General features: G+C 36.2%; 1 protein-coding gene across 3 annotated transcripts; it reads right to left on the reverse strand.

Annotated features, from left to right (window-relative positions):
- Positions 1-1,900: 1,900 nt before the first annotated feature.
- LOC143357167 (vesicle-associated membrane protein 4) lies at positions 1,901-5,881 on the reverse strand. 3 transcript variants are annotated; one of them, XR_013082778.1, is made up of 6 exons: positions 5,634-5,881; positions 5,479-5,528; positions 5,349-5,408; positions 4,500-4,732; positions 3,322-3,469; positions 1,901-2,064 (listed from the first exon to the last, which is right to left on the reverse strand). XR_013082778.1 is itself a non-coding variant. In XM_076793451.1 (6 exons), exons 1-5 carry the CDS (start codon positions 5,697-5,699, stop codon positions 3,360-3,362), a joined length of 447 nt encoding a protein of 148 aa, XP_076649566.1. In that variant the 5' UTR covers positions 5,700-5,873; the 3' UTR covers positions 1,901-2,064; positions 3,322-3,359. The 3 variants fall into 3 exon arrangements, 2 of the variants coding, with proteins under 2 accessions (XP_076649566.1, XP_076649567.1); XM_076793451.1 differs by having other exon boundaries at positions 3,322-3,397; positions 5,634-5,873; XM_076793452.1 differs by lacking the exon at positions 3,322-3,469 and having other exon boundaries at positions 5,634-5,872.
- Between the last annotated feature and the right edge of the window lie 9,014 nt (positions 5,882-14,895).

Raw genomic sequence — 14,895 nt, forward strand, 5'->3', positions numbered from 1 at the left:
GTTTATTTGAATAGAGTGAGTGTATCCCACGCATTCGTGTAACGTGTTCGAAATAATGAAATTACAGTAATGTATCGGTATATGTATGTGCGTGAAATGTGCACGTTATTTGTTAAAAAAATTGATCGTTGACATAATACTGATCAAATAACAGAACATTATTGCTTTGAATCATTTCTTTGTGAAACTTTCACCATCGTATTTATGACGTTTTTCTAATTAAAATGAGACCAAACACGACACAATTTGAACCATATTTACTTGTGTAATTAACGATTCAGTGGAATATTATTCGAATGTATAAAACATGATTCAATACGCAAATCAGTGAAGATTTAATTTATTACTGGAGCTGAGCAACTGCCCTATTATCCGAACGCTCGTATTTTATCGATTAGTTCGGATGATCGAGGTTCTACTATATCGTGGATTAAACAAGTAAGCATGATCCAAACTGTCTCGTTTGGTATTATTGCAATCAGAAGAATTTCATGAAAAAAAATCATTAGAAAGAAAAAGGTTTTATCTGCTATCCTTTTATCGTTTATCTGCTATATCCTTTTCTACGTTGGACGCTAGTGGCAAAAGATCAAGGAATGTTGTGTCTGTAAACAATACGTCATGAAATTTTTACATACCTCGAGAGACGTCACTGCATATTTAAAATTACTGCATTTCTGGCATGCGATGTAATCCAATTTAGAATTTGTGTGACCTTTTACCTCGTAGAATTAAATGATATCCGATACTCCGAACGTCGATTAATCCAAAAATTGAACAAAAATATTTATTTTACGTTGGTAGAGGTCATACACGATTCCTGACACAGAATATTAAATCAATATTGAGATTGTTGAAAAAATTACTTTAGCGTTTATCTTAAATATGATAAAATATTTCAAGAGACTACTGAAATGATGAATGTTCTTTCCCCTTCACTAAAAGTAGAATAATGCACTGTTCAACGAGTATACATGTATCCCAGACCAAATACGTATGGAGATTAGGAAAGGTCCGGAGAGTTTTATGGGGATGCTCAGGAGCTAATTAGCTAATTAGGTTCGAGTCCGCTGTGTCCCTCTTTTTCCTAAGATCCTACATAAAAATTATAAAAATGTTTAAGCAGTATAATAAAAAATTTCGAGCAGTTTTTAACGCTTCGAACAATAAAGATGACGAGACGAAGTCATTTTTAAACTGAACGGGGAACCAATACAAAAACAAGTCACCTACAGTGCCACGGAGTCAACAATACACAGTGCCATCCAAAAAAGTGAAAGTTTTTTGAAATTCCTAATATCGTAATTAGTGGTATAGATCGAAAATTTATTAACTGTTGTCCAACTATCAGTAAAGTCAACGCGATCAATTTTCATTTATTATCGTATTCTCCTTTTTGTGTTTAAACTTCTGTTTTGTTTATTTACTTGTGGCAAGAGCAGATTCGTAACATGCAAAAACTGCATATGAACGAAAATAAATAGTATTACCACTAGACGGCGGATTTTAAGCATTTATGACAAAATGAATTGCTGCAGTTTAAAGTAATCGTTAATTTTAAAGAATTTAAGAACATGAATGTATTAGATTTGGGTTATTAAAATTATAAAAATAAGAATGAAACTTCCATTTGGCTTCTGTTTCTTGAATTCGATACAAACAACGTATATTTTGCATAAAAATCTGCGGTCTAACTTACCACAAAAAGCGCAAATAAATTAGTGAGGTAAATTTTTCGCTTACGCGACTGATCATCAAAATAAGTATTGGAACAAAGATCGTCAATCTACGATTGAGGCTAATCTAATCTGATGAACTTACTCGATTCATCCAGTGGAATACTTTTTTACCAGGTGCGTAGTGTCGGTGGTGGGCAAAAAAAGAGACCCGGTGGACGCGATTGTATTTAAAAATAGTAGGATATGTATTCATATATAAACTTATGGTTATAATACACGCATAGAGCCCATGAAAGACAGGTACAAATATACAACGGACGCTTGTAAGCAATCGGGTTTCAGTCTGGAGGAAGCCGCAGTCACGAGTATTTCACGACGATGGTTACTGAAAAATAAAAGACCAGTGATACGTACGCGTGTTTCCGGTCTCGTTTGATCACGAGAAGAGCATCGAAGCGTGACGGAACGTGCGTGAACCAGAGCTTGAAACGATTCCCAAAACGAACTTTTCAACCGTCAAGAAAAAAGGAAGGAAAGTTACGTAAACGAACAGAAGTGTTCGATGGACACATGTAAGAAAAAAAAAAGTGAAATACTTTAAGTAAAACTACTTATTCTTTAAGTAATACTTTTACTTTACTTTTAATACTTTATGTTGTCGTGTTGAATTTCGTTGAAAGGCGAGTTTTTTTTTCAAACACATTCTTTTCGAAAACGGAGTCTTAAATGAAAAAGCGTATTCTTTTTTTCCAAATTATTTTTGCACGTAGAATCACTTGTATAAAACTCCTTGTATAAAAATTCCGATTAAAACAATTATGAAGAGCTCTTATTCCGTATAACTGTTATAAAGAACCGAAACTTTGAACTATTACTTGATTCTGTTACGATTTCCATTTCGATTCCCATAATCAATTTCATAGACATTATATTTGCTGTTCTATATATCGGTTCCAAAAGGGTTCCAGAATAGATTTATGTCTTTGTTGCGCATTAAAATTTCTTCTGAATTTGTACCGCTAGCCAATGTAGTCAGATATACAAAAAACACAGAAAAATATGTTATGTTATGTTGTTAATTACTCATGTTTACCTCCTTTAACTGGTAATGCAGTATTTTTATGTAATTCTTGTAAACCTTGACAACCAACGTTCACTTACAATATAAAACGAAATGCGAATTCAAAACAAGAAATCGAAATTTCTACCTACTAACTTTCAATCCTGAATAATATATGTAATATATGCGTGTGCGAACAATGTCATTATTTTATTCATTTTAACGCTATGGGACCGAAATCACCTTCACAGCGTTATTATTCAAATTGTATAATTTTTTAAAACTAATTCACAATAATAATTTAACCGCTGATGCTGGCACGAAGATCGAAAATTTCGATCCTACGTAACAGTTACTTGGAGTAAAGGTTCTTCGTAACCGTCTCAAGAACTAAAATCGATTTTCAAGCCTTGGTGCAATCCGGACATGAAAAGTGGACAGTAAGAATATGGAAAAATCTGCCGTTTCGTCGAACCAGGCGCGTTACGCAAAATTTGTCAACGTAGCCAACTTTTCGATTACGGTGCCGGTGTAACGCGGTCGCGGAGCAAGTTAGAGTAGTGAAGAAAGTGGTATGAATACCTGGGATTGAACGATCGAAGCTCGTTACATCGTGTTCGCTATCTGAGAACCAGGTAAAGCACCATGATGTCCAGAACTGAAAACGATACGCGTCGGCCTGACTACGGTTGGACTGCGTTCAAGCGATATTTGTGTGGCGATAAAATTACTGACACAGTGAACACACAATGCTTCAGAAAAGAATAGTGAATGACAGATGGATGCGGTCAATGGACTGTCCGAGACTAGAAATGCGCGAATTTTCCAATTGGAAAAGCGATTTTTGAAAAAAATTCAGATTTCTTAAACAGAAAAGATAAACGATTGTATCTTGAACAATTTTTCGATGATTAACTAACCCTTGAATGACGGACGATCTTATTAATTGTTTGAAAAAGTATTTTCAGACGTCCTTTCGTGTCGATTTTCTTATCGAAGTTAATATAAATGATTAATAATTTAAGACTTATATCAATATCTGTATATACCTGCTTTCAACTTGTATTTAACATTTGTTTACACTCTTCTTAAAAGATATTGATTTGGTCCATAATTAATATCTATCTAGTATATATATATCTGCTTTTAGCTTAACCTTTTATGTCTCATTTTTCCCCCTTTTTAGTTGAAGAAAGACACGTCGATAATCGTCTTTACTTTCGTCATAACATGCTTTATCGCTCCCAGAAAGGTCGTACTGCCACTGAAACATGTCACGATCGGAACGAACTCTTCAACGAAGAAGAAATTAGCAAAAGACAAGTTCAAAGATGGTTTAGCTGTTTCAAATCCGGCGATACAAGCACGGAAGATGAGGAAGGCAAATGTAGATCATTATACTTTGAGATTGCTCTTTTAATAAATGGCAAGTCTGCAATGATTTAGACGAATCAATCGTCAACAGCAATCAAACATTCCCTACGCAAATCTGTATGAACATTAATTATGCACCAAAATAAACTGCTTGATTTTTTGGATAATTGTAGACTGTTTACAAACTTGATGAACATTGTGAATAATTTTTGGTATTGACATAAGAGTTAAATTGGTTACCAGAAGACGTACAGTGTCACTATGGACTCGGTTATCGTCGTCCAAAGGTTGCGATCCGATAATCGTGCGTTTCTGCTCGGGAAGCCCAAGCGTAATGAAAAAACCACATGCGCCGAACATGCATCATCAGCAGTTTACTTATTTACCGATGATGCAGACAACCACAGTCACCGTGATCGCGACGAGTATCACCCTAGTCCGGAAGTTCTGGAGCCAAGCCCTTTGCTGCGCTTTCTTTGCCGCAGCTCTGAACTCGTGTCCAGCCATTGATAAACGATCGCTGGCTTCCTGCAGATCTTCGAGTCGTTCACCACGATCCATCACCTTCTGGACATTCTCCCGCATCACCTCTGTCACTTCTTGGATTTGCAGCCGGACGCTTTAACACGAAAGGAGAGAGTTTTTCCAAATTTTCCAGCAAATAACCGTTTGCTCTGATTAAAAAAAAATTTTATTAATGAAAACGTTTCAATTATACAGATCCATAAATTTTCAAATGTTGAAATGAATAATAATAACTACTAATAACGACTAAGCTTTTGGAAATGTGACGATCAGACCATATAAATCTTGTGACAGACGATCCAAATGCTTCAATTAATAAATTCAATACAAAATATAACTTTTTCGTCTCCAAGTTAGTGCAAAATGAAAAGCATTAAATCACATTCTTGTTTCTAATCGCCGTCATTATTTGCGTTTAAATAATTTCTAAATCGAAGAAATGCCCACTGCGTACCACTTTATGTACAGATTTTGTAGTTCATTTTGAAAATTAAGAGTACAAGACAAAATCTAATTACTCTGCGCAACAGAGCAAATCTTTTTCTCATATGGAAACATTGAAAAGAAGCTGTTACATTAATTTTATTTTTAATCAAGAAAATAAAACAGTTTCGCGAGTCGCGGGGTACACTCAGTGATCCTCAACGTGAACTTGTCAGTTACCATAATTAACGTTTGTTGACAGCGTAAGTAAAAGACGCGATTCTCACCTGTCCATCTTCGAATCCGTTTTGGACTCGTTCGGTTCCGTTGAGGACGTGTTTGGTCGGCTGAAAAAGATTAAGCGTCAGTATATCATGGGAATGAGCATCTGAAATCGAAGAATGTCATTGAACTCACTTGAACAGCATATCCTCGTCCGGATCGCTGTCGTGATCCAGAAGCATTTCCTGAAACAATTTCAGGATGTTTAAAATTCCCGCCGAACATTGACGTTTCAATTGGGTTCTTTATCTGTTTCTCCGATTTTGTCGAGACAGCTGCAGAATACTCACTCTCTCGTCTTTGGCCGCAGCCTGTATGTCCTCTCGGGACAAATTCCACTTGCTTGCCGCAGCCATATTCTCCTGGAATGATCCTGCGATCGATGTCTCGCCGAACAAATCGGAAATTCTGCCGCGAAACTATTAGTTTCCACGACTATGGCTCAGACACAATCCGATAACGCAAGACGCGTGGCCATATTGTTGCGATACTGGCGGTTCCATGTTCCATCGACCTGGAACTGATTTTAGAATACGCAGTTTCACGGTAGATGGCAGTTATCGCCTAACTCACAATGATCACTACAGACATTTCTTCTTACGGGCATTTTTGTCCTGTTTTTGTCTAGGCTTCGGGGGGCTCTAATGCTAAGATCCGCCGTACCATTTCGTTGTCGCGCCCAATATTACCGACATTTCGCAAATTTAGGCGTATTAGCAAGAACTGAATATTCCGTATATCCCATTTTTACTACGGGTGCAATATGATTTGAAGGCTACACATGTATATGGCGCGTATTTTTGAACGGTGGAAATACTAATTATGAAGAGTCTACTATAATAATAGGGACTACAACAAAATCAATTTTGGTTGGAAAACACATAGCAATAGTTTTACATACTTTAAACCAATGCTCTACTTTCTTTGCAATTATTGAATGGGTACACACATATTTAATGTTCTTGTCTTCCAAAATAAGTACTTTCAAGTTTAAAGACGAAATATTCCAATATTCCAATACCATTTAAAATATTTCAAGTACTATTTAAAACTATTATTGAGTTTCATAACAAAATATTTAAAATAACATTATTGGAAGTTCACTATAAATGTCCAAAAATTGCATGTAAAAACTTATTTTCATCCACTTGGTAGTTCAATAGTAACGATTTAATGAAAAGGTTGACACTTTATTTTACAGACCTGTAAAATTAACAATTTTGAAAATTTTTTTAAATCCTTCGAGCTGTGCTCATATATCGCTAAAGACTACAACATACAGAATTCCTTCAGAGAATGATCAAACTCGTAGCTATGAAATCAACGATCGTGCAGGTACTACGTTATTTGAAGTTTGCTGAACATAGAGAAGATCATAGGAGTGACAAAAAGGTACTAAGGGTCGAGGCGTTAGGCACTTTAAAAGGCTATGTATCAATGTCAATTTAAGTAGGAAAGTTTTTTATTTTTTAAGCTTTTTTAACGGAACTTTTGCCAACATATTTGCGAGATTTTTCTAATTAAAATGAGTCTAAATATGGCATAATTTCGATCATAATTACTTGTTTAATGAGTGATCATAGTTCGCCATAATATAAGTAAATATAATCGAAACTCTATCGTGTTTGGTCTCGTTTTAACCAGAAAAATTTCACCAAAACACTGGTTAAGATTTCGTAACGAAATAACTAAAAATAATAAAGTTTCATCATTGCATTAGTATTGCCTTACCGTTCGTAGGACGACCCAACGTCCAAATGGGAACTCCGTAGTAGTGGGGATAAAATTTTATTACTCTCGGAGAGAACGCTGTATGTATATAGATAGCAGCCGTTGAAAGTTAGTTGAATGAGTTAATACTTTTATCTCATTATTACCTCTACTTTAATAATTGCAGTCAATGCTGTCGGGCATTAGAAGTGGTATTATCGGAAAAATAAGTAAAGAAATTAATTTTCTGTTTCCTACTGAGTATCTCAATAAGAACGATTGAATTTTGTTATTACTTGTAGATTGTATTTATGCTTTTTTCCAGTCTATAATTATTACAGAATATTTTCTGTTTAAGAATCGTTATTTTATAAATATCACAATAATTTTCGAATTAATTTTAAATTCCGATAGTTTTTTAAAATATTACGCAGTAATTACTTTCATTTTTCCTGAATTTATAAGTTATCGATTATAAAACAACGATTACAATGGTGAACAATAAGGAAAATAAGAAGGAACTAACAGTGTAATGAAATTATACAATAAAAAATAATTATTTTCCAAACAATTACAGAATTGATTATATTGGCATTCCACAATTATTTATTACTTATGTCACTGACGCTTCTCACGTAGTTCACGAGCAAATGTTCTATTTAGGTAGAGAGCGCGGAACTCGGTTTAATGATATTGGAATTTGAAATCAGTGATAGTTTTACGTCATTAGTTCCACAACCGGCGAGATACATAAATGTTTATATTGTGTTTTAACACAATCATTTTATGTAAGTATCAATAACGAATAAATAAAGACAATGTAATGAAAAGACGTATCTGCGTATATAATTATTGAACCATCAATTTGCCCCGAACGTCCGACTTGACGTTGAGTTATACCACTGAATTTCGACGTTACCCACATCTCAAGAATCTGGGCATATTAGTGAGAATCGAGTATCTTGTCTTAAATGATCATGAATAAAAATTAATCTGACATGCTTTACGACATACTCAAGACATGCTTTAAACGTAATCTTTTCCATTCAGCGATCTGCGTAACTTAGATTATAAGATTGTGAACCAACATTATAAACTAGTTTGCTCACTCGGTACATTATGAAGAAACAAACATATGTATTTTTATATTATAACTTTCTTTATATAAAGAAACAAGTTTATAACAAGTTTTATCATTGCATTCACTTTTATCGTTAATAGAAACAATTACCACATTGAACATATGAATAATTATAATGATGGACATTTAATATGCTTGATCGAATAATATTTGCCATTGGTAGTCTGTATAGATGTAACTTCTGTTTTTTAAACAAAATCATTGTCCAATTCTTTGAACCATCGTCTCTCTTCGAAGTTCTTATGCTTTTATTTAACAACAATTGCGTAAAAATGAAATAGGAAAAATAAATATTAGCTTAGCTATTCTCGGTTTTTATAACCAAATCCAGTATCTTTATATTTTTGGAGAACGTTTCTGTTCCCGGAGAAAGAAAAATAACTTTCTGCTCAAAGAAAATTCTGTCAATTACGCAATCTGCTAGGGGTCTACTTTCTTCTTCGTTTTCCTCCTTTCTCATTTCTTAGGTTTTCATTCACGTCATTGCAATAACGTTCTCCCCTTGTGACAGGATCAAGGATAACAAGTACAAACCCTCATTACGCATATTGCTTTTATTTCGACATAAACACATATACATCATAAAGTCTATACATCCTACGACAGAGATCCTGTACAATGCTATAGTTAACAAAGTAATCTGATTGTCGTGTGAGTGTGCAGGGACTGTTCGTGAAAAGAACCGTGAAACGACGAGACAACGATGATTTCGCGTTTCTATGTCGCTAACAAAGTGAACCTCGTTAAAAAAACGTCCCAGTTTCACCGGGGTATTCCAAGTGCTTTATTTCATTTTTACTTTTCTTTACATTTCCACGAATTTTTCGTGAGCGACCGTGAAAATACGGAGAAACTATCCCTTTCGAGGGGAATGCACTCGTTCCCTGCATGGGGTCCTCCAAACGTTCTTACAAACTAGAAAAATCTCGATCATGCGGATGAGAGATCGTAACGGATCGTAACGTTGCGCGTATAAAAATAGACTTGCCTTTCGAGACCATCACGAGTTCTGGTCAGGGGTTCTCGCGATCATCGTGGATGTGTTAGCAATGCGTAAAAGTGTTTTGGATGCGTTGCGTTGATATCGAATTTCGTCGGCGACCAAGTGCAAATCATTGCATATAAAATTATCTGGAAGACGACGAATTTTCTTTCCCGAATTTTCTGCACTCTAGAACAGACATGGGCAAAAATTGCACCGTGGGGCACAATTCATTAATTGTTTATAACATGGACAAAATTCATAGAACGTGGCGGAGACTGTTTTGAAAAGTCGACTGTCTTTTGGTTGTTTGTAAATAATCGAAGAATTCCCGAAGAATTGGCAACGAATTAGTTTGTACACGCAATAAATAATTGTTAGACTGCTAATATAAATATTTCTACACCGTAGAGAAACTGTATCTAGATGTTTCATTTTTATGAGTAGCCTATCATCTATTCCAAGGAAAAACTAAAAATTCTCAGGGTTTGCTGAAAATTCGAACTTGAACATTAATGTTTCTTTTCCTGATACTTTAAAGTGTTTAAAACCGTCGAAATTCCGAGTCCTTTGAATTTTGAAATTTTTTAGATACCATAAGTGCATCAAAATTCGCAGTCTAGTTATTATGAATTGAGAAAAATTCTCTCAGTATCAGCCAATCTTTGTAAATCCAGTAAATTCAAATGAAACTCGCTAGTGTAGCAATAAAATGCATTTTCTACCTGTATGTTCGTCCATCTACTAAAAATCTAGCGAATACTCCTACGTATAGGCATGAGTCGTTCAGTGTACTTTGCTGACGCAGGTCAACGTCAATGTGTCATCAGACCCCTGATGAAACCATGTAATGCTGCTGAAACGTAGGATAATATTTCGTTTGGGTGCGGACGCCTCAATGAATAAGATAAATAGTATTCTGTCGCCATCTGCCAAGCTCGCAGCTTGAGAGTCTCTCGGTCATCATTTGCCCCGAAGTGTCACCCTTAGAGGGTACCTAGGAGGCGTTCATGCCACATAGTACGTTGCCCATGTCTGTCCCAGAGGACAAGCGAACGATGATTATTTTTACGGCACGGGGAGCAATTTCTACGACCAGAAGCGCACAGTACGCGATTGTACTTCAAAACGCTATACAGTAGTGCACGGTTAAACTAAAATCTCCAGGGTTAAATTTACATGATTCCATCTCAATGAAGCCATTTCGGTCGACAAGGTTAGAGAATGAATACGATGAAAAGAAGAGGGACAGACTGTACATTAATAGCATGCCGCGGCTGAAGAACGGAAATATGGAACAAAGAAAATTTTATTTTCAGTAATTGTCTGCTAATTGAATAGCTGAGATTCTTCTGATTAAAATGAGTCCAAACACGACGTAAATTGAACTAATTTTACCGATTTAATACGGAACAATCTATGTCGAGCTGATGAAGTTCAAGCCGCTACCCCCACCACCGCGCTCCGACTCGGACGAGCGAGAGAGGGGAATACGAGCTCATCTTCCTTACCAATAACAGTAGCAACTTACTAGGCGAGCTCGCATCCCCCTCTCGCGCTCGCGCGACTTGGAGCGCAGTGGTGGGGGTAGCAGCTCGAGAACCAATCAGTTGTCCAGGCCTCATCTACGTCTTAAATATGCACTTACATTGATAAAAGTAGTCGGATTTACATCGAGTTTGGACTTATTTTAGTCGGGATAAGACGACACTTTCTGGAAATACAATGTTCTCTATTTCATGTTTATAATTTTCAGTAGCAGTATCATTTTGAAATTCCGAGTCTCGACAGTTGGCTGTTTGACGTACTATCTTGCTCCCGCTTGTTGTTTCCTCCTTGAAGAAAAGGTGTCACGTACGCGAAAATTTATTGCTAGCTCCCAAACTAATGTAAATTTAACCGTGCAGTGCTGTAATTTGCGGATCTTCGGCAGGTCGCTATGTTTTCAATCGTTCTCGATAATTCTCGAAGTCCCGTCGAAAGTAACGAACAATGAGACACAAATGACGTCTACAGACACATATACCGACGGAGGGGGACCATCCCTCCGTCTTCTACGTTTTTAGGCCGTCCCCACTCGATTGAACGTTGTCCGTTCATCAATCTTATCGATACTCGCGCGAAGGAGGCAGTCCAGCGCGTGGCTAGACCATGTTTCTTTGAAAAAATAGAAAAGAAACTGTTCGAGTGTCCGACAACGGAAAAGAACACGGCACTTTAATGAACTGGGTCAATATTGTCAAAATAGTGCATCTCACTGATTTCAATTACCTTGAAATATGCCTTAAAAATCCACTTGTTCGCGAGCTGTTTACAAGTCCTTTTATTATGAGCCACATGTTCATAAGTAGCTTTAACCCCCTGCATTATAACATGGAGTCAGGGTCATGATGAAAATTTCGAGCAGAGTCTACTAAATGTTATTGATTTCCTTTAAGTCAAAATTAAAATTCCATTTTGTTGTTGTCGATATATGTATAGCCATAGAATATATATGTATATATACCATATTTTTATTCTTCTATGCATTCATTCATTATCGTGGATGTAATGTAGTACCTACTGGCACGAGAGAATAATGGAACAATTAATTATAAAAGAAACCAATGTAATGCTATTTGTTTAATATATCAAGTAAAGAATATCGTATTGTAAAATAATTCCTTGTGGAAATTAAGATTTGCTTTGAGAACATATTTCATGGTCATTGAAATCGGTAGGGAGTACCCTTCCGTGAATAATTATCGTGAACATGTTTAGATCTTCGATTTCACCTTCTGATAAAGATTGAGTGGGCTGCTGTCTGCCGCTGCGAGAAACTGGTCTTTCTCTTGTACGTACTATTCTTTCGCACTTTCTCGTTCGATATTAGCTCAAGGAATCTTCTCAATCAGGAATTTTGAACAGTTTAATCATCGGCTTTTCTATCCTCCTTCGAGTACATCATTTTGAGAATGTTTCTCGAGCGCTTCAAGATAATCCGATTAAAATCTACGGAGCAGGAATATCGTCTACTTTCGCAATATCGACTTATACAGTCACGCCGGAAAGTATGTTGACACCTTTTCAAGCGGAATAACTTTTTTAAAATGAGATGACATGAATCATTTTTAGATGTTACACCAACAAGTTTGCTAGAGAATGACTAAACAAACATTTTTTTAGATTGCAATTGGTTGGAATGATAAAAAAATGAAAAAATTATGATTTTTCAACTTTTTTATCTAAGCCTATAACGTTAATTTAAAAAATGCGTTTTGTTGATTTCGGTAACTTACATTTCGATGACTTACATGAATATCGAAAATTTCATCGAAATCGCTCAACGTTGCAATGAGCTACAAACGTTTCAAGATGAGAGTATAAGGGTGAAAGTCGCAGATTTTCGACCTTGCCAGGGAATTTCGCCCTTATGTGATCATCTTGAAACGTTTGTAGCTCATTACAACATTGACCGATTTTTATGAAATTTTCAGTGTGCATATAAGTTATCGTTATAGGCTCAGATAAAAAAGTTGAAAAATCATCATTTTTTCATTTTTTTTTATCATTCCAACCAATTGCAATCTAAAAAAAAGTTTGTTTAGTCATTCTCTAGCAAACTAGTTGGTGTAACACCTAAAAATGATTCATGTCATTTGGACCAATTTTAAAAAAGTTATTCCGCTTGAAAAGGTGGCAACATACTTTCCGACACGAGTGTACGTCTCATTTTATAACCCAAACAATTTACCTCTGAGGCAAATTTCTTCTTGTTTCTGAAAATTGAATGATTTTTTCAAAACAAGGAAAAGAGTCACGAAAAGATTATACACATCTTTCATAATTATTACCATTATTTAATGAAAAAAATTTTTAGAATCACTTGAGAATATAATCTTTTAGATGATCGGAGATCTACTGCAAAATATTTACAAGTTTTGAAAGAAGAAGTTTACAAAGCGACCTGGTTTTTTTATTCCCTGACTGAGTGTAACTTCCCGTAACTATTGTTTCTAGCTGTCTGCCTTAATTGCGCGATATAGCAACTACATAGACATTTATTTTATTCTCAATAAGTTTAATCAGTTGGAACTGATATAACAATATTCTCAATTTCTTTAAATGTTTCTATTGTTTTGCAGTTTCGTCACGAATGCATAAAATCCGCAATCTAATCATGACACTTAATATCAGCACCCAACACTTAAATTTGCAATTACCTATTGGGTTGGTCTTCAAATTTTTACCGTATTTTCAATGAAATTTAAACATGCTTCCTACACCAACAGTAAACAAACAGTAGATTAAACTCTGTAGAAATATGTTTTGTCTACTTCATTTAGCAACTTTATATCGTCATTCAAAACATTTATTTGTTTATTTATACCATTTCTTCGTGACTGATAATACAAAAGTTACTATAAAAGGATACAGAATAATTTTTTGACCAACCCAATTAATTTGATCGATTTAAAAGTAATATAACTAGGTCCGACGTCGAACAGCATAATTGAACTACTTGTTAATCTTATTGACATCTGGGTAGTTAATTGGCATTAGCATTATCTGGTCAATAGGTTATACCTTCTTTAGCAGGCCCGTCTGCAGCCGGCATGAGGCACTTCGTATATTCAGTTTCAGCTTCATTTTCTCAGGTTCCGAGCAACGTGCAGCAAAATCCAAGGCCCATGGACCTCGCGGAACCTCGGGGCTGTGTCGCCAGAGCCAAGATTCCGTAGATTCGCGACAAGGTAGAGTGACCACGTTACCGACAAAAATAGGCGAAAAATGGTTTTACGTGCCTCAACTTGTCGTCCTTATATGAGAATATTTTTCGCTGGGAAAGGGCTCATTCGAAAGAGGAAGGTTCAATCTAGCGTGCGTTGGTCATGAGCTGAAGAGATTATGCAAATGACGATGTGCATGCCGTGGAATTCAAGCATTTTTATGCCATTGGATGAGTTTTCTGGATGAAATCGAGAGTGGCGCGCGCTAGAAAATATCTCCAGCTTCAAATTGAGCTATATTTTGTCTTGATTCTCTGCGAAATAAAGCCGAAAAGTTGAAGCACGTTTCTGGCGTCAGAAGTCATAATATCGATAATACAGAGCAAAAAATGTGGCAAGTTAAGTCACAGACTTAAGACATGTCGGATCAAGACCAAGACGGATCTTAAGTCAGTGGTTAAAGGCTGTGAACTCTTGAAAAGTCACGTGACTACCCTTGGCCCTTAAGACTTGTCTCCCACTCTACCTTACCCTTTCTACGACGCCATTCCTCCATTTTCCGGCGGCGAGCATTCCCACGCTTGCGCCACGGCTCGGTCACGTGACGCGTTTCGTCTCTGTCGTGCATGTGTCACATTGTCACGTGACTAATCCGGTAATACCAGAGAGAGGGTAACTGTATTCCCCTCAATTTCCCCGCTCTGGCGACACTGCTGATAGGGGTGATACAGGGTTGTCCAAAAACTCTGCCAAATTATCAAAATGTCAGGAGAAGTGGGAATAGCCGAGGTGACAAGCGAATCGTAGGACGATTCCAGAATTCTACAAACACTCGCCATCGAGAATTATATTGAATAGTTGTTTAATAGTTGTTAATAGTTCGAAGCCAATCAGAGCAGTGGCTCTGTCGCCTAACTTCCTACAGTATCAGGAGTTAACACTACTCGAAATTCATAGTTCCTATAATAATGATTAGACTGCGGATTTGATGCGTTTATGACAAAAATGAA

This window comes from Halictus rubicundus, chromosome 9 (assembly GCF_050948215.1).
Source record: "Halictus rubicundus isolate RS-2024b chromosome 9, iyHalRubi1_principal, whole genome shotgun sequence".
NCBI lineage: Eukaryota > Metazoa > Arthropoda > Insecta > Hymenoptera > Halictidae > Halictus > Halictus rubicundus.

Bases quoted from the DNA above. Each gene is read 5' to 3' on its own strand.
- LOC143357167 (XM_076793451.1), bottom strand. From the start codon at position 5,699: ATGGCTGCGGCAAGCAAGTGGAATTTGTCCCGAGAGGACATACAGGCT. The intron at 5,409-5,478 runs GTGAGTTCAATG...AATCTTTTTCAG, and splicing joins GACGAGGATATGCTGTTCAA to CCGACCAAACACGTCCTCAA. The intron at 3,398-4,499 runs GTAAATAAGTAA...TATCGTTTTCAG, and splicing joins TGTGGTTGTCTGCATCATCG to TTCTGGACATCATGGTGCTT.